Source organism: Schistocerca americana, chromosome 7, assembly GCF_021461395.2.
Source record: "Schistocerca americana isolate TAMUIC-IGC-003095 chromosome 7, iqSchAmer2.1, whole genome shotgun sequence".
Lineage (NCBI taxonomy): Eukaryota > Metazoa > Arthropoda > Insecta > Orthoptera > Acrididae > Schistocerca > Schistocerca americana.
The window spans coordinates 616812478-616832542 of NC_060125.1; the positions used below are offsets into that span (position 1 = coordinate 616812478).

Here is a 20065-nt window from a genome sequence, read left to right on the forward strand (position 1 = left end):
AAATTTTGCCGCGCTTGGCAAGTCCAAATGACTCACCATCGCTGCCAAATTTTTGCCCCCCCAGTGGAGGGTTATGAAACACGTATGTAACGTAACAGCGATGGTGAGGCATGATAAAATCTTTGACCAGAGAGCCTTTTATCGTGGTTAGTCTGCGCTTGACCGCGCGAGTGTTACGAGCAGTACTCTGTCAGTAGCCGTTGCGAGCAGTAGCTCAGTTCAGTTGCGTCCAGTAGTCGGTCGGTAGTAGTCGTGCAGTACAGTTGCGAGCAGTCTGTCAGTGGGCAGTCTGTGAGCAGTGCAGTATGTCGGTAGTAGCAGTCGAGTGCAGTTGTGTGTGAGGAGTTGGCAAGCGTCGACATGGCATTCTGGTCAAGATACAGGACGAGGTATATTATTTTTAAATGCGCTCAGCTAATAATGTAAATTAACTGTAACTAATTTGTGCAATAATCGCCCCAATAATAATTTTGATTTCAAAGCAATTTTCAACAAAAGAACCAGTTAGTTGAACCAACGATTTCCTTCAATTTCCTTTAAAGAAAAGTTTCAGTTAAATAAAAAAAAATAAAAAATATTATTTGCAATGCATTTCCTCCAAGCAGTGGCCAACAATAAGAGCAGAAACCTGACATGCAGTTATACTGAGGTAAGAAATTAATTCTGATTTTTGCACAGGGCCAAAGACCGACATTTCGGTCCAGTTGACTTATCATTATCACTGAGATTTTCTTATCACTGAATTGACTTTCATTTTTTTTGTGAGGAACTTACACCAGAGTCAGATTGCGAATTTTTATTTAATTGTCATTGTCATTAGATTTTCATTGCAGGGAGGTTACGTTTGGTCCCATTTCTATTAAATATTGTCTTATAAATTTCGGTGGGGAGGTTACAGCCTTTCTTAATGTGGATACTTAAGGCAGTAAGCTTCTTAGTTTGATCCAATCGTCTACTTCCTACTCTTTCTCATGGTCGTCTGTCTTCGATTTTGTCTTTGCAAGATTACTCCCGTCTCTTCTGAAAAATTGCCCAATTGGAAGTATCTGTGGCTGACATGGGAAGGTGAACTTGTTGTGATGCTTTCTTTAATGGAAACATTGATTCTTCTTTCTATCCATGGTATGAGTAAAACATGCCGCCAAAGCCACATCTTGACGGGATTCTTGTGACCAGGTGAAACTACTGTCGTGTGGCCACAGCTATGGGTTCTTTGATTGGTCTGGGAGAATTCTCGTCACACTAGATCCGAGGAAGTATTAGTGCAATTTATTACATAAATGATTGGCTTTGACACAGTATTTTGCTGCATGTGTACCGGATAATTTGCAAATGTCGTGAACTAGCAAAGCATGATTTGACGTGCAGATTGACAAACTGTTCTCTTGCAGCAAAAAATTTTTAATTTATGAAGCACATTTCACATGAACCGTTTTACTGTCACTGTCGTACCCAATGATGTTCAGTGTTCTAGCCGGCCGGAGTGGCCGAGCGGTTCTAGGCGCTACAGTCTGGAACCGCGCGACCACTGCGGTCGCAGGTTCGAATCCGGCCTCGGGCTTGGGTGTTTGTGATGTCTTTAGGTTGGCTAGGTTTAAGTAGTTCTAGGGGACTGATGACCACAGAAGATAAGTCCTATAGTGCTCAGTGCCATTTGAACCATCACTGTTGTAGCAGAGGTCTCGAATTGGCCGCAGCCCTTGCTAGCTCGACGCTATGTTGACCCCAGTTTGAGGGTACTGCTGTGCTGAAAGGGAAGGTGTGATCGTCAGAAGCGTCCCCTCCCCCCCATGCACCGTTGCGGGCTTCAGAGAGCTCTCGCTAATGTCTCTGGTATCGATTTGTGTTGCCTGCTGTGGTGTGGCACCACGATCTCTGGACGACACCAGAGGTATCATTTCTGCTGTTGATAGTAGCATCCACGGGCGAGCTCTCGCAGTCATGCAAGAGCATAAGGAACACCAATGGTTCCATCAGGTTCATCCTCAATGTTCTGGATATTGCTGACATACCTTAGTACGTTTAATCATCGTGGATTTGCCAAGGACGATTCATTATTTTATTTCTTCTTCAATCTTTCCTGTGTACCTACACGTACTGGATCATAAATATAGAAACGACAAGCATTAGCCGGCCGCGGTGGCCGTGCGGTTCTAGGTGCTGCAGTCCGGAACCGTGGGACTGGTACGGTTCGAATCCTGCCTTGGGCATGGATGTGTATGATGTCCTTAGGTTGGTTAAGTTTAGGAAGTTCTAAGTTCTAGGGGACTGATGACCTAAGATGTTAAGTCCCACAGTGTTCAGAGCCATTTGAACGATTTTTGACAAGCGTTAGGGGACCGGCCAGAATGGTGAATTGAACAGTTGGCAGTTCTACAACTTTTCACATAGTTAATAGTTCTCTACAGATAAACTTATTGAGAAGTTTCACAGTGCTTACCAATCGATTCCTCGGTCTGAACCAGAGCGTGGGAGTCACCCTCCAGGTGTCCCTTCTGCTTCAGCTGGATGAGCAGGTCGAGAAAGTCGTTCCTCTTGATGTTCTTCTCCAGCCGCTCGTCCACCGTCTGGCGGACCAGCTCGAGGAAGAAGTCGGAGACGGAGTTGTCTGTGAAGTTGTCCTTGAAGCGCTGCAGGAACGGCACCCCGTCGTAGAGGAAGCGCTGGACCATGCCACCTGTGGATGACGTCACGTAAATATTTCGCAAGTTATTCATGGTGAAGAAGTATTCCCGAGCATGGGCTTCCAAGCGCTGTTCCTTGAATATTGTCTATATGCGGCAAAAAATTTCCCCGTGCATACTTTCTGTTTAACATTGTCAACAAAGAACTTTACATGTAATCACCTTATCTAAAAGTACCACTATACATATCTTTACTACTGATCGATAACAACCACGTACTTGCACTGAGTAACACATCGTTGGCTACCTAGAACGTTAGAGACGGGGCAGTGTCGCGACAACGGTTTAGAAGTAGCTTATTAGACTGCACTCGCTTGAGAGACGATGCAGAATCACTTCAGTGGGTTATGAGTGGCCGAAGGTGATGGTCGAGGTGTGGCTCAGAGGCAGGAGAGTTTAATATCGTTAAGAAAATATTCGTTCTATTGAAACAATGAGAAGAATCATGTGTAGAGGATATGATTTTGCAGACACAGATGAAATTTTGTGAATTTATAAGTTAAGAGTAGTATCGAAAGCTATAAGCAGTAAAAGAGAGAGTAAAGTTATACGTGAGCACCTATTGGTGACAAATGAAAATTTGAATACAGGGTGTTACAAAAAGGTACAGCCAAACTTTCAGGAAACATTCCTCACACACAAAGAAAGAAAATATGTTATGTGAACATGTGTCCGGAAACGCTTACTTTCCATGTTAGAGCTCATTTTATTCCTTCTCTTCAAATCACATTAATCATGGAATGGAAACACACAGCAACAGAACGTACCAGCGTGACTTCAAACACTTTGTTATAGGAAATGTTCAAAATGTCCTCCGTTAGCGAGGATACATGCATCCACCCTCCGTCGCATGGAATCCCTGATGCGCTGATGCAGCCCTGGAGAATGGCGTATTGTATCACAGCCGTCCACAATACGAGCACGAATAGTCTCTACATTTGGTACCGGGGTTGCGTAGACAAGAGCTTTCAAATGCCCCCATAAATGAAAGTCAAGAGGGTTGAGGTCAGGAGAGTGTGCAGGCCATGGGATTGGTCCGCCTCTACCAATCCATCGGTCACCGAATCTGTTGTTGAGAAGCGTACGAACACTTCGACTGAAATGTGCAGGAACTCCATCGTGCATGAACCACATGTTGTGCCGTACTTGTAAAGGCACATGTTCTAGCAGCACAGGTAGAGTATCCCGTATGAAATCATGATAACGTGCTCCATTGAGCGTAGGTGGAAGAAACTAAAATGAGCTCTAACATGGAAATTAAGCGTTTCCGGACACATGTCCACATAACATCTTTTCTTTATTTGTGTGTGAGGAATGTTTCCTGAAAGTTTGGCCGTACCTTTTTGTAACACTCTGTATAGTAAAGATGACCATCGACATACACAAATACCGGAAGAGTCATGAAACTTACCGAGGATCTTAAAGAGTCAATTAAATCCTTCTGAACGTAATTTGCATGGTGATCTTTCGTCGTTACTGTACAGAATGAGTGGTGTAAGACTGTGTGAGATTGAGTAGAGATCATATACTTTTTCAAAGATAAATAAACTGCGTTGACATGTTGCGACTTTCGTTAATTAGTACCGCCGTTAAGCGTAGTTCCTTATATGCACAACAAGCAGTACATAGGCTTTATAGTAGGTAACTTCTTATCTGGTACAGACGCTGCTCTTTTCACTATTCTGGTCGGGTCCATATAACTGAGTGCGTCGCCATTAATAAAATAAGTATAAGAATAAATAAGATAGCTTCCCAACTGGAGAAAAAATTAAACATACCCAGAATAACACTGTGCAAAACCAATCTTATATATTAAGGTCGCCTCAGTTGAGCAAAGGAGAGAGTCCACAAGGGTACCATATCAAGCTGAAGAATGTACGGCTCACATCTCGTTGACTGACCAGTATACTACATTTCACCCACTGTTCCGAATACTTTTCAGACATTTTCGGCGACATTAACACTGACAACTTAACTTGGTCAGTTGAGCGTGGTAGAGTACCTGAGTGTACACCAACTAGCGATATGGAAAATTTTGCACCATATCAGGTTCCTCTTCCTCTGGGTGGCTTTTTATTTTTTTAAATTTTACATTCCATTGGGATTCTGAAGCTACCAGAAGTATTTTTCTGCTTTAAACATGGCCGCAGAGAATAATTGCACCGACCGAGAAACTAGTTCTCATGTAGGCCTTGGTAACGAATAGTACATATGGCGCCGTAGTGAGCCACTGGAGGGGGCAGAGGTACGCAAGCCATGAGAAAATATCTTCTTTGACGATCCACACGTAGAGGAAGGCAAAAGCTTCCTTATAGTACTTCAAGATGCATCTTGGTCGTAAAATGGGTCTAACTGTTATCAGTTAAATACTGTTGATGTTGTTGAGGTCTTCAGTCCAGAGACTGGTTTGATGCAGCTCTCCATGCTACCCTATCCTGTGCAAGCTCCTTCATCTCCCAGTATTTACTGCAACCTACATCCTTCTGAATCTGCTTAGTGTATTCATCTCTTGGCCTCCCTCTACGATTTTTACCCTCCACGCTGCCCTCCAGTACTAAACTTGTGATCCCTCGATGCCTCAGAACACGTCCTACTAACCGCTTATAATGGATTATACTGTAAATGATGAAAGTATGTGAATGCAGCTTGCCGCTAACTTGGTGTAATGTCTCTCACACATATACCTGTACAGTAAAGTAAGGGCCTCCTGTTTTATCTTTAGGCTGATCTGTGATAAGACAGGCAAACAATTATACTAATGGAGGATTCTGCGTATTTTCTCTAATTTCGTTCGCTCTCTCTCTCTCTCTCTCTCTGTCCTTTATCGATATACAGTTTTAAATATAATATTTCATTACGTGAACTCAGCCCAATAGAATCTCTAGTGGAGCCCTTCGTCTTAATATTCAGCGGCTGGCTTGCTGTAAAAGATCTTTATATCTATTATTATTGTTAAGCGCTGCATTCAGTTGGGAAAATCGATCGTTTGAACAATTCGTTCATTTTACGACAGATTTAGAATTTCAGATGTGTCCGAAGCCTTTTTGGACGATTTTTATAAAATCTCGGTGATTGCAAGCTCTCTTCGTCACAACTGAAACTTCCCCACTAATTACAGGGCCAAGACAATCATCAATGATTCAGACAGAGAACTCATTCGTCATTCACCCTAGAATAAAAGGGTCACAAACCTTATTTCTGAGGAAAATTGTATATTCAATCCATCTCCATTACATGTTCCGTTTTCTGTTGATTACCAGTCTTACTTAATTTGCGTTTACAATTTCTCTCTCTCTTCAAATAACCCGCTAGTGGCACAAACGTTAATAGCTCGTTTTAGCGAAAGAACAGCAAATATGTCTCTTTTAGCAACCCAACAATCTTCCAATCGATACTTCCGAAGCTGTCCTAGTTATCCGTCTATAATAACCATGGAGAATACATGTATGTATCTCTGTTATTCCAAAGAATAAACGTACTAGAAAAATACCTTGGCGTCGACGAGCTGTCGGCGCATATATTACTAGAAAATCCGATCAGATACTTTTCAAAAGTGAATAAATGTGGATGATTTGATTGACCATTATTAATTATTGCGTGGTAGAGGGTAATTTTCCGTGGGGAGATTACAATGCCCCTCGCAGCGAGCGAAGTTTGTGAGCTCAATTTTGATTTACCGAACACACTTCGCGAGCTATCTATTAGTGTGGATAACCCGGAAGTGATGATTGTCAGTCCTCCGACTGAAAAAGAATATTATGTTTAAGACAGACGAAGAAAAGAAATGTTGAAAACAGAAGAAATGAAGAGACAGGTACCGCGGCTGTATTGCTTTTACGTGCATCTAGGTGTTATGTTTGCTGTGCACAACGAAGGAAGATGATCGTTCATGAAACTGTTATCAGGGTCTACCCATTCGGGAACTTTCTTAAGCAGGGAAACCTTGGAAAACCTCTTAAGCCTAGACCCCCAGCCTACGGTACATAGAAGATAGGAAAGCCTATAGAAGAAAAAAAAATAACTTTGAAATAGATCTCTAAAGGAAAGACAGGGATCAATTTATATCACGATTTGGAGAAAAAAAAAAAAAAAAAAAAACATTTTATAATAAATAACGTGAATTCTCGTTTTACAATCTTGCTCCTGGTACAATATCTTGCGGTGCTAAACTCCCCCGGGTCTTGCATGTCCCCGACGTCCACATTTGTAGTCGGTCTTCTACGCGGCCCACTTTGTAGTCGGTCTTCTACGCGGCCCACAATGGGAAGAGTAGAAGGGACAGGGATACTCGAATTCACATGCAACATTCCTTTCCAAAAGAATTAGCAATGACCAAAAGGGAAACTCTTCCTGTAAGAGAACTGGTTTGGTTGCACCGTCCAAGATTCTCTTTTTTGAAAGCAAAATCCTTATGGCTTCATGGATCCTTTTTTGTTACGACGTACTTCAAGGAATTTAGCCATTATCTAATGATGTTGCCAAAAGCATCATCAAATTTACTCTCGTTTGAATACTCTTTTTGACTTTGCATCCCCACTTGTGCTTATAAGTCCAAAAGTTCGGACACATTTTCTATCACTGATTTGTTCTTCGTAATTTAAAGGATTCATGCAACTTACAATAGATTTTGGATTCAAATCATCGAATAACGGAAAGTTTAGTTCATTTTATACAAAGACATAATCCATCATTTCCTTGAAAGTCATATAATTTATCTATACTCAAAAACTTTTTATCCTAAATACATATATTTCTCCGCTTGATTGCTGTAATGTAAAAGTTATTAGCATTGAGGAATGCGGATTCACTCCTTTCATTTATTCTCTGATTCATACGGCGTTCATACATGCACATATATGGAATTGGATTTTTCAAACAAAATTCCCAAACGAACACGAACCATTAAATAACTACTAATTCTATGAATATTACTTTCTTTAAACATTTAATAATAAATTAAAAACTCTTAACTTCTAATTATAACACCTTTTCTTGTTAAAGTTCAACATCAATCAGTTTACCCTCGCGTTTGGTGCGAGTCTCTTACAAAGCATATCTGTGTCGTCTATATCGATTCTAACTCTCGCGCCGACGTCAACTGTTTTGCGCGGGAAATTATCTTTGCGGCGTTAACCGTCACTCATGATTCACTGCCTCAACACATCCCTTCACACATTTACACATCTAAGCGTGCGCTTGAAATTATATATGAACCTTCACTCAGAACCTCTTTTGATTATTCAGCGTCATTTACGGGAAACATTTCATTGTTCTTGAAGGTCAGTTAGATCCTTTATACATCTTGATGACATTAGCAATGCTAAAGTTCCATGTTCACCCAAACACAGGTGAAGCCTATCTCCACTATCTTCTTTGCAACACTCGATAGTAATAGTTAGTCACTATTTCTATAGTCTATGTCACTGATTAATTATTTCAATTTAAAGTTTTCTAACACTACACACACGTTTTTTTCTTTTTTTTTACGGGCGTTCATCTCTGTCACTCGCAACACCATTCCTCCCTATCTTCTAATCTTCATTAAATTTCTTCAAGTCGTTATGGGAAAATAACCCTTTTATTTTATTCGATCCCGGGTATGCTAATAGATAAGTCCCAGGACTCGGAATTTGTTGGATAATGTATGGGCCAGTATATAGTAACTCCCATTTCCTTATACGTTTCTTTATTAAGGATGATTTGGTATGTCTTTTGACTAATACCTTTTCTCCGACCCGGTATGTCTGTACCCTCTTGATTAATTTGTCAAATTGTTGTTTTCTCTGATCAGCCTTTTTCGTCATGTTTATGATGGCTTGTCTTATTTTTTCTTCCCAAGGCATCTCAGTTTCCTGAGTTTTGGGCATATGGTCAGTCCTGAAGTTTTCCTCTTTTGCTTCGAACATCAATTCACGAGGTGTATATCCAGTTGAGGAGTGGGGCATGTTATTGTATATCTGCTCAAACTCTTCCACATAATTTGCCCACGCAGTCTGCTTATTATGGTAATACGTCCTCATAAATCGATTGAATTCTCTAAAAATTCTCTCAACCAAATTGCCTTGTGGGTGGTAAAATGATGTTAGTATGTGTTTCACACCGACTTGAGACAAAGTCTGTTTCCATCGGAGTCCCGTGAATATTTTAGCATTGTCTGTTATGATCGCCTTAGGTGTACCAACATGTGGAAGATATCCCTTATCAACCTTAATACAATTACTTTGGCTGTAGCCGCCTTTATCGGGTATAGCTTTACGTATTTCGTACACACATCGAGAAATGCCAACACATATATAACACCACCTCTTGAAGTAGGTAACGGTCCACACAGATCGCACGAAATTAATTCTTTTGGTTCTTGGACTAATATAGAGCATAATGGGTGCTTAGCCCCTTTAGAATCCGGCTTTGTTTTTTGACAGATTATGCATCTCTTTAAGACCTCATGCACTCTGCGCTTTATGTTGGGAAAATAACAGTACCCACTTATCTTGTCTGCACATTTTGTCGCACCGAAATGTCCCCAGGTTAAATGAGTGAACCATACAAGTTTCTCTATTTGCGCCGCAGGTATACAAACACACCAACGGACTTTGTTTTGCCTTCGACAGCGGAAAAATAATACGCCGTTTACCAGTTTGTAGTAATTTGTCATCTGATCCGAAGGTTGGTGTTGTAACCTTTGAATGACACTTCCCCATTGAGCTTCTCTTTTCTGTAACTGTGCCATATGCGCACACAAATTGACGTAGTACGTCTTAAATGGATTTCCCTGCAGCAGCAATACAGGGAATTCAGCGTTATTATTTACTTCAATCTCTTTAGTCAAACCCTGCGGTGACCTTGATAGAGCGTCAGCAATAATGTTTTGCTGTCCTGAGACATGCACGATCTTAAATTGGTATTGTTGCAGAGCAAGAGTCCATCTATCCAGTCTGGGGTGTAACAGTTTACACGTTTGTAAAAACGTTAATGATTGATGATCGCAATATACAATAGTCTTTGACGCATATAGATAATAATGAAATTTTTTAAAACCCCAGATGACTGCAAGAGCCTCTAATTCAGTCACGGTCGCCATTATAATGGATTATACTGTAAATGATGAAAGTATGTGAATGCAGCTTGCCGCTAACTTGGTGTAATGTCTCTCACACATGAACCTGTACAGTAAAGTAAGGGCCTCCTGTTTTATCTTTAGGCTGATCTGTGATAAGACAGGCAAACAATTATACTAATGGAGGATTCTGCGTATTTTCTCTAATTTCATTCGCTCTCTCTCTCTCTCTGTCATTTATCTATATACAGTTTTAAATATAATGTTTCATTACGTGAACTCAGCCCAATAGAATCTCTAGTGGAGCCCTTCGTCTTAATATTCAGCGGCTGGCTTGCTGTAAAAGAGCTTTATATCTATTATTATTGTTAAGCGCTGCATTCAGTTGGGAAAATCGATCGTTTGAACAATTCGTTCATTTTACGACAGATTTAGAATTTCAGATGTGTCCGAAGCCTTTTTGGACGATTTTTATAAAATCTCGGTGATTGCAAGCTCTCTTCGTCACAACTGAAACTTCCCCACTAATTACAGGGCCAAGACAATCATCAATGATTCAGACAGAGAACTCATTCGTCATTCACTCTAGAATAAAAGGGTCACAAACCTTATTTCTGAGGAAAATTGTATATTCAATCCATCTCCATTACATGTTCCGTTTTCTGTTGATTACCAGTCTTACTTAATTTGCGTTTACAATTTTTCTCTCTCTTCAAATAACCCGCTAGTGACACAAACGTTAATAGCTCGCTTTAGCGAGAAGAAGAGCAAATATGTCTCTTTTAGCAACCCAACAATCTTCCAACCGATACTTCCGAAGCTGTCCTAGTTATCCGTCTATAATAACCATGGAGAATACATATATGTATCTCTGTTATTCCAAAGAATAAACGTACTAGAAAAATACCTTGGCGTCGACGAGCTGTCGGCGCATATATTACTAGAAAATCCGATCAGATACTTTTCAAAAGTGAATAAATGTGGATGATTTGATTGACCATTATTAATTATTGCGTGGTAGAGGGTAATTTTCCGTGGGGAGATTACACGCTACCTTCTTTCTGTCAAGTTGTGCCACAAACTCCTCTTCTCCCCAGTTCTATTCAATACTTCATCATTAGTTATGTGATCTACCCATCTAATTTTCAGCATTCTTCTGTAGCACCACATTTCGAAAGCTTCTATTCTCTTCTTGTCCAAACTACTTATCGTCCATGTTTCACATCCATACATGGCTACACACTATATAAATACTTTCAGAAACGACTTCCTGACACTTGAATCTATACTCGATGTTAACAAATTTCGCTTCTTCAGAAATACTTTCCTTGCCATTGCCAGTCTACATTTTATATCTTCCCTATTTCGACCATCATCAGATATTTTGCTCCCCAAACAGCAAAACTCCTTTACTACTTTAAGTGTCTCATTTCCTAATCTAACTCCCTCAGCAGCACCAGCTTTAATTCGACTACATTCCATTATCCTCGTTTTGCTTTTGTTGATGTTCATCTTATATCCTCCTTTAAATACACTGTCCATTCCGTTCAACTGCCCTTCCAAGTCCTTTTCTGTCTCTGATAGAATTAGAATGTCATCGGCGAACCTCAAAATTTTTATTTCTTCTCCATGGATTGTAATACCTACACCGAATTTTTCTTTTGTTTCCTTTACTGCTTGCTCAATATACAGATTGAATAACATCGGGGAGAGGCTACAACCCTTACTCCCTTCCCAACCACTGCGTCCCTTTCATGCTCCTCGATTCTTATAACTGCCATCTGGTTTGTGTACAAATTGTAAATAGCCTTTCGCTCCCTGTATTTTACCCCTGCCACCTTCAGAATTTGAAAGAGAGTATTCCAGTCAACATTGTCAAAAGCTTTCTCGAAGTCTACAAATGCTAGAAATGTAGGTTTGCCTTTCCTTAATCTTTCTTCTAAGGTCAGTATGGCCTCACGTGTTCCAATATTTATACGGAATACGAACTGATCTTCGCCGAGGTCGGCTTCTACCAGTTTTTCCAATCGTCTGGAAAGAATTCGCGCTAGTATTTTGCATCCGTGACTTATTAAACAGATAGTTCGGTAAATTTCACATCTGTCAACACCTGCTTTCTTTGGGATTGGAATTATTATATTCTTCTTGGAGCCTGAGGTTATTTCGCCTGTCTCAAACATCTTGCTCACCAGATGGTAGAGTTTTGTCAGGACTGGCACTCACAAGGTCGTCAGTAGTTCTAATGGAATGTTGTCTACTCCCGGGGCCTTGTTTCGACTCAGGTCTTTCAGTGCTCTGTCAAACTCTTCACGCAGTATCGTATCTCCCATTTCATCTTCATCTACATCCTCTTCCATTCCCATAATATTGTCCTCAAGTACATCGCCCTTGTATATACCCTCTATATACTCCTTCCACCTTTCTGCTGTCCCTTCTTTGCTTATAACTCGGTTTCCATCTGAGCTCTTGATATTCATACAAGTGGTTAAATACTAGGGTAGATTATTGGAATAACAATTTTTCAGTAATGAAGGCGGCCACCTGCGATTTCCCGCAATATCGCACGGTGGCCTGCAGCTGTAGCCTTTGCAAAATTCTCTCCGCATAGCCAGCAGATTGTGTGAGACGGATATAAATCAGAGAGAGATAAGTCCGGACTATTTGGTGGCTGATCAAACACTTCCTGTCTAAAACGTTGAAGGAGCGTCCTCGTTACCCTACAGTTGAGGTCAAGAGCTGTCATGAAGAAGGTAACATGTAACAGCTACGTTATGTTGGCTGCATTAAATCAAGCGAAGTCCCACAGTAGGGTCTACACTTGGCGGGAGACACTATTTCCTAGGCATTTTAATATGCTCTCATGACACGTGGTAGACAGGCGCATTCGATACACTACCTTAAATACCTGCACAAAGCTTCAGAGGCTTTTCACTGCGATTTTAGTCTTAGGACAGATCGGAGGTGGAAAAAAATGATACCCCTTGTAGATACAGGTCCAGTGAGGTGAAGGATAGATACCATTAATGATAAAATTGATGAACTAGAAGTAGATGTCAGGAATGGTAACAGTCTCATAGAAATACGTATCATGGAAACTTATATGAATACAGTTGAAATATTTGCCTTGTATGAAATACTATCTATGAAGATGGGAAGAAAGTAATAAATGTCAAGATGAACAGGAAAAAGGGTCTCAAAGGGAAAAAAAGACAAAAGTAGAATAAACAAGAAAAATCTACATCTACATTTACACTCCTCAAGCCACCCAACGGTGTGTGGCGGAGGGCACATTACGTGCCACTGTCATCACCTCCCTTTCCTGTTCCACTTGCGTATGGTTCGCGACAAGAACGAGTGCCGGAAAGCCTCCGTGCTCGCTCGAATCTCTCTAATTTTACATTCGTGATCTCCTCGGGAGATATAAGTAGGGGGAAGCAATATATTCTATACCTTATCCAGAAACGCACCCTCTCGAATCCTGGACAGCAAGCTACACCGCGATGCATAGCGCCTGTCTTGAAGAGTCTGCCACTTGAGTTTGCTAAACATCTCCGTAACCCTATCACGCTTACCAAATAACCCTGTGATGAAACGCGCCGCTCTTCTTTGGATCTTTTCTATCTCCTCTGTCAACCCGACCTGGTACGGATCCCACACTGATGAGCAATACTCAAGTATAGACCGAACGAGTGTTTTGTAAGCCATCTCCTTTGTTGATAGACTACATTTTCTAAGGACTCTCCCAATGAATCTCAACCTGGCACCCGCCGTACCAACAATTAATTTTATATGATCATTCAAATCGTTCCGTACGCATACTCCCAGATATTTTACAGACGTAAGTGCTACCAGTGTTTGTTCCGCTATCATATAATCATACAATAAAGGATCCTTCATTCTATTTATTCGCAATACATTAGATTTGTCTATGTTAATGGTCAGTTGCCACTTCCTACAACAAGTGCCAATCCGCTGCAGATCTTCCTGCATTTCGCTGCAATTTTCGAATTCTGCAACTTCTCTGTATACTACAGCATCAACCGCGAAAAGCCGCATGGAACTTCCGACACTATCTACTAGGTCATTTATATATATATTGCGAAAAGCAGTGGTCCCATAACACTCCCCTGTGGCACGCCAGAGGTTACTTTAACGTCTGTAGACGTCTCTCCATTGATAACAACATGCTGTGCTCTGTTTGCTAAAAACTCTTCAATCCAGCCACACAGCTGGTCTGATATTCCGTAGGCTCTTACTTTGTTTATCAGGCGACAGTGCGGAACTGTATCGAACGTCTTCCAGAAGTCAAGAAAAATAGCATCTACCTGGGAGCCTGTATCTAATATTTTGTGGGTCTCATGAACAAATAAAGCGAGTTGGGTCTCACACGATCGCTGTTTCCGGAATCCATGTTGATTCCTACATAGTAGATTCTGGGTTTCCAAAAACGACATGATACTCGAGCAAAAAACATGTTCTAAAATTCTACAACAGATCGACGTCAGAGATAAAGGTCTATAGTTTTGCGCATCTGCTCGACGACCCTTCTTGAAGACTGGGACTACCTGTGCTCTTTTCCAATCATTTGGAACCCTCCGTTCCTCTAGAGACTTGCGGTACACGGCTGTTAGAAGGGGGGCAAGTTCTTTCGCGTACTCTGTGTAGAATCGAATTGGTATCCCGTCAGGTCCAGTGGACTTTCCTCTATTGAGTGATTCCAGTTGCTTTTCTATTCCTTGTACACTTATTTCGATGTCAGCCATTTTTTCGTTTGTGCGAGGATTTAGAGAAGGAACTGCATTGCGGTCTTCCTCTGTGAAACAGCTTTGGAAAAAGGTGTTTAGTACTTCAGCTTTACGAGTGTCATCCTCTGTTTCAATGCCATCATCATCCCGGAGTGTCTGGATATGCTGTTTCGAGCCACTTACTGATTTAACGTAAGACCACAACTTCCTAGGATTTTCTGTCAAGTCGGTACATAGAATTTTACTTTCGAATTCACTGAACGCTTCACGCATAGCCCTCCTTACGCTAACTTTGACATCGTTTAGCTTCTGTTTGTCTGAGAGGTTTTGGTGGCGTTTAAACTTGGAGTGAAGCTCTCTTTGCTTTCGTAGTAGTTTCATAACTTTGTTGTTGTACCACGGTGGGTTTTTCCCGTCCCTCACAGTTTTACTCGGCACGTACCTGTCTAAAACGCATTTTACGATTGCCTTGAACTTTTTCCATAAACACTCAACATTGTCAGTGTCGGAACAGAAATTTTCGTTTTGATCTGTTAGGTAGTCTGAAATCTGCCTTCTATTACTCTTACTAAACAGATAAACCTTCCTCCCTTTTTTTATATTCCTATTAACTTCCATATTCAGGGATGCGGCAACGGCCTTATGATCACTGATTCCCTGTTCTGCACTTACAGAGTCGAAAAGTTCGGGTCTGTTTGTTATCAGTAGGTCCAAGATGTTATCTCCACGAGTCGGTAAATAATAACTTAGTCACAGATAAGCAGATAAGATCTAAACTAGCTCTTAAAGGAGATTATGTTAAACAGTTTGATGTTGGTAATCCAAAGGAGGTTGTTTTAAAAGCAGCCTGGTTTCAGTATAGGATCAGTGCTTTTAATAACTTTGCACGCTAACTTTGACATCGTTTAGCTTCTGTTTGTCTGAGAGGTTTTGGCTGCTTTTGAATTTGCAGTGAAGCTCTCTTTGCTTTCGTAGTAACTTACAAATTGTTGGTTCCAATAAATAAGAGGGCATGAGCACGTTATATGGTTACTAACAACAAAACAGGACCATTTTACAGGGATGCTGAGGGAAAGTTTGAGGAACTAATGAAAGTTACGTAGGAAGGTGTTAAAGAGATTATGGCTGTTGTGTCTAGACAAGACAGCCTAGACACAATGAGAGGAAGCCGAAAAGCACGCGTTTAGTTCACGCCGGCAAGAGATGGGTCTGTAACAGGATACGTAATGAATGCTATAAAGAAAAGTACGTAGCTTCTGGAATACTTAACTTTAATCCATCCTTGTGGTACATCGCTCTTGATGAGACAAGTGAGACTCTTTAGATACAAGCTATGTAAGGCTACTGGCGCCTTGCTAGGTCGTAGCCATTGACTTATCTGAAGGCTATTCTAACTATCTGCTCTGCAAATGACCGAGGCTTCGTCAGTGTGCATCGCTAGCTACGTCGTTCGTACAACTGGGACGAGTGCTAGTCCGTATCTCGAGACCTGCCTTGTGGTGGCGCTCGGTCTGCGATCACACAGTGGCGACACGCGGGTCCGATATGTACTAATGGGCCGCGGCCGATTTAAAGCTACCACCTAGCAAGTGTGGTGTCTGGCGGTGACACCACAATGGCAATAGCAGGTCGGCAAATAGAGAGAATACGAGTGAAACCGTTGAGGTGAAACCTAGTGCCAAGTCAATGAAAATGTGGCAATGACATTCATACTTCGCACGCTACTGCCAGTGATGGTAGTGAAGAATCTAAAAGGACAGTGTTTGGTGTAAATAATAACTTAGTCACAGATAAGCAGATAAGATCTATACTAGCTCTTAAAGAAGATTATGTTAAACAGTTTGATGTTGGTAAAACAAAGGAGGTTGCTTTAAAAGCAGCCTGGTTTCAGTATAGGATCAGTGCTTTTAATAACTTAGACATTGAACTTTCTGCTGAAAATGTAAAGATGGAGATCAATTCTAAATCGAATGGTAATGGTAAATGAAAAAATAATAGCGGAAATGTTAAAAAAGTAGACCACTTGTGAGTTAACGAGAATTGCGCTCTCATTTAAATAAATGCCGGAAAGAGTCAGCCTACAGAAATTATGAAACGAACCCTGTTGTCCAGGACCACGTGCCACAAAGGTCGCAGATTCACCACGAGATGGGGAAACTCACAGGAGTCTATTGTCTATTGAGGCCTAAGCGGTGTAATGTGCGAGGAAGACAGACGAGAACCTACGTCATACGGATACCCAGTAGAAGGCTTTTGTGGCCAAGGAAACGTAGCAGTGGTAAATATGGCGGACCTAAGGTCGGCCACAAAGGGAAACATTTATGAAAACTATTTATTTCTGCAGTAATGCAGGGAATGAAGCCACACTAATTTTGATCTGCCATCCTCCATTAATTTTCATGGTAATGTCAATAAAACTTGAATATTGACCATATCTATAATAGTTTACGGTTTACTGTTAAAGAAGGAATTAACAAGTTTTGTAACAAAGACTTGAATGCTAAAATATGAACGCCTTGGCCGATCTTAACGATCGACATTTCATATTGAAGCCCGTCATCAAAATTACAAACGTTGTAAATATCAACTCTGTAACTTTATTTGTTTAAAATGTAAAGTAGATTTCAATTATCAGTATTTTCAGTTAAGCATCAGATCACGATTTCCTCCACACAAAACTCATTAAACGATGACAGCATGACACCTTATTGAATCATTAGGTAACAGAATATTTATTGTAAAGTTTAGTGCATAGACGTTACTTTCGTTCTGTATTTATTTATCAGAAAGCACATTGGCTGTGACATTCAAAGTTAAGAAGGAAATTGTATTGGGTTAATGTAAAAGAATTTTACGTTTGTTACGTAATGGATATTATTGTTACTTTATTTAGAACGGGAAAGTGGTCAAGCTTTGATTATTTAGATATGTTAAAATGTAAAGTACTGTAGAATATGCTGTAGCCAATCAGATGGACGGAGTCAGGAAAGGGAACTGCGCTAGTCAGTTCAGCGAAGGCGTTCGCCGCGCGGGAAACGCTAGTCGGAGACGGGCAGAGGATAGTTCTGGTCTAGACACCAAAGAGTACAGTTCGTCTGGAGACACCAAAGGGTTCATTTCGGATTGAGACGCGAAAGTGGACAGTCGGTCTTTGGGTACCTGTGAAGTGAAACGACTTAGAAAGTTTCGTGTTTTGTGGTATTACGGGACTCTCTGAGCGGTCAGCAGCCACGCGCCTGGTACGAACTCCAACTTTTCGTGTAAATAACGAGGTGGAGTATCGGACTTGTAATTCGCGATGAGATTGTGAATGATCGGACTATTTCAAATGGAGATGCGCTCGAGTGTAACAGTAACTCTTAATACGACCACTTTCGCTATTCGTTTGCTTTATGAATAAACATTATTCTAACCAAATCGCAACTGCGTGGCCTACATCATTGATGGGTCGTTAATTTAGTTCCCGATATTGTTATTACCGTTATTATATGTTATGTTAACTTTGCATTTCGCAAACTTGCCATCAGCCAGACAAGTTAACCAAAGGGTCACAAGTGTCAAATTTAGGGCGTGTACTGCGACACGTGCGGTTCAGTTCTTAGATGAGTTTGAGCCAAGACATTTAGACGGAGTGGAACCGCATGTGAGGCCGAACATCTTAGGGATGTTAGTTCGCACACTCTGTGAAAATAAGTACTTTCGACAACTTTTGTTGCTAATAGAGGAGAACGCGATATATGAAAGTACAGAAAGGAAAATGGAAATGCCTTACCAGAAAAGTAAGGAAAGGTAAAGGTTGGAAAGGCATGAGATAGAAGACAGAGGATAATGGGAACGAAAACAGTAACAAGGTAAGCAATGTTGGTTCAAAATGGTTCAAATGGCTCTGAGCACTATGGGACTTAACATCTATGGTCATCAGTCCCCTAGAATTTAGAACTACTTAAACCTAACTAACCTAAGGACATCACACAACACCCAGCCATCACGAGGCAGAGAAAATCCCTGACCCAGCCGGGAATCGAACCCGGGAACCCGGGCGTGGGAAGCGAGAACGCTACCGCACGACCACGAGATGCGGGCTAAGCAATGTTCCAACAAATTGAAACGAAAGACATACTAATGGGTTCCGCAGAAAAGGAATACAAAGGAAACACTAATGGGAATTTACTTTTGCATGGTAAGAGACAATACAACGATTATTACAAAGAGGATCGTAATGGGTGTTCGGATTTTCACTTTAGTAGACGATAGAGTCAAATAAAACGTACATAGATGCAAAGACGTGAGGGATGAGATTATACGGGAGTACTGGATTATTGAGAGTGTTAAAGTAAATGGTATTCAAACAAAAGTGATCTTCAGAATCAGTATCAAATAAGACGTCACAAAAGGAAAATCTTATGAGCAAGAAATATGCGAAGAGAGCATACCAGTTTCCCCAGCGCAGATACTTGATGTCGTAGATGACATTGGAATTAAGAAATAAATATTAGTTAAAATCAGGTCTAATGAAAAATTTATGAGAACTATCTATCTATCTCTTTATCATGGGAAAGGATCTGTTAGTACACTATGCTGTATTATGAGTTTAGACAAGAACAGTATGAACATTAAGGTAGATGGTATGAAGAATAAGATAAAATTAGCAAAGATTACAAGTACTTGCAAAGGAACGCTAAATTGGTGCTATGTGACAATCATGGGCGAATCTTTTCAGTAGGAATGCAATGAAGACGAAACTACCTTACAGAGATAAAAGAAAATTTATTACATAAACACAAAATATGAAGACAGATGCCTTTATTAGCGACTGATTACTGTTCACGATATTCAGTCACACTACACAAAGGCCATTTCCCCTTTTAAGGCGCCCTAGGACTTGTTTCAAGTAAATTAGCTACCCGCAAGGACACATAACCACAGGTCGGTTGATCGCATCTTCTTAAGATTCCAGAGCATTACAAGAACTATTTCGAGGGAAACATCAACGAGAGATCCACAGAAAACAAATAGGAGGAAATCCTACATGCCATTTCCATTCAGGAAAACATTAACTTAAGCAGTAAAATTTCGGGGTTGAAGCCACGACTAGTGATATTGTACATCAGCTACACGACTTTCTATGGACACGTGGCTAAATTTAGAAACTTTTACAGAGTGTTGGGATAATTCAAGCAAGGCACTGGAATAGAGAATTGATGTGGCTGGGAGTTGTGCGGGTGCAGTTATATTTCCAATGTAACACAACTTTACTACAGAAGAAAATTGAATTATAGCTAGAATATGTTTATGCACAGAAGTATGCCTGGTTTTAAGAGTTAACAATAAGAATATAAGAATAAAATAGGCACAAACACTAAAATCCAGACAATGAAATAATCTAAAAAATAAATGGGCCAATGTGTTCTGTAACTAATTTCAACAACAATCTGGTTCACAGGCAGTAAAAAACACAGTAAGTAAACTAACGCACAAACCCATTCCACATCAAAAACTATCAGATCGTACATTCATTCTCTTCTCCATAAACTATTGAGAAAATTTAGGGAAGTAGCATTTGAAGTTGTCTGCAGAAC

At 40.6% G+C, this 20065-nt stretch overlaps 1 protein-coding gene across 1 annotated transcript in view; it reads right to left on the bottom strand.

Moving 5' to 3' along the window:
* The window catches only part of LOC124622047 (cytochrome P450 6a2-like), a 114826-nt gene that overhangs the window by 33132 nt on the left and 61629 nt on the right, over positions 1-20065 (bottom strand). The window contains exon 4 of the mRNA XM_047147609.1: positions 2441-2677. Coding sequence (XP_047003565.1) covers positions 2441-2677 — 237 coding nt within the window. The remainder of the gene's footprint in view (positions 1-2440; positions 2678-20065) is intronic.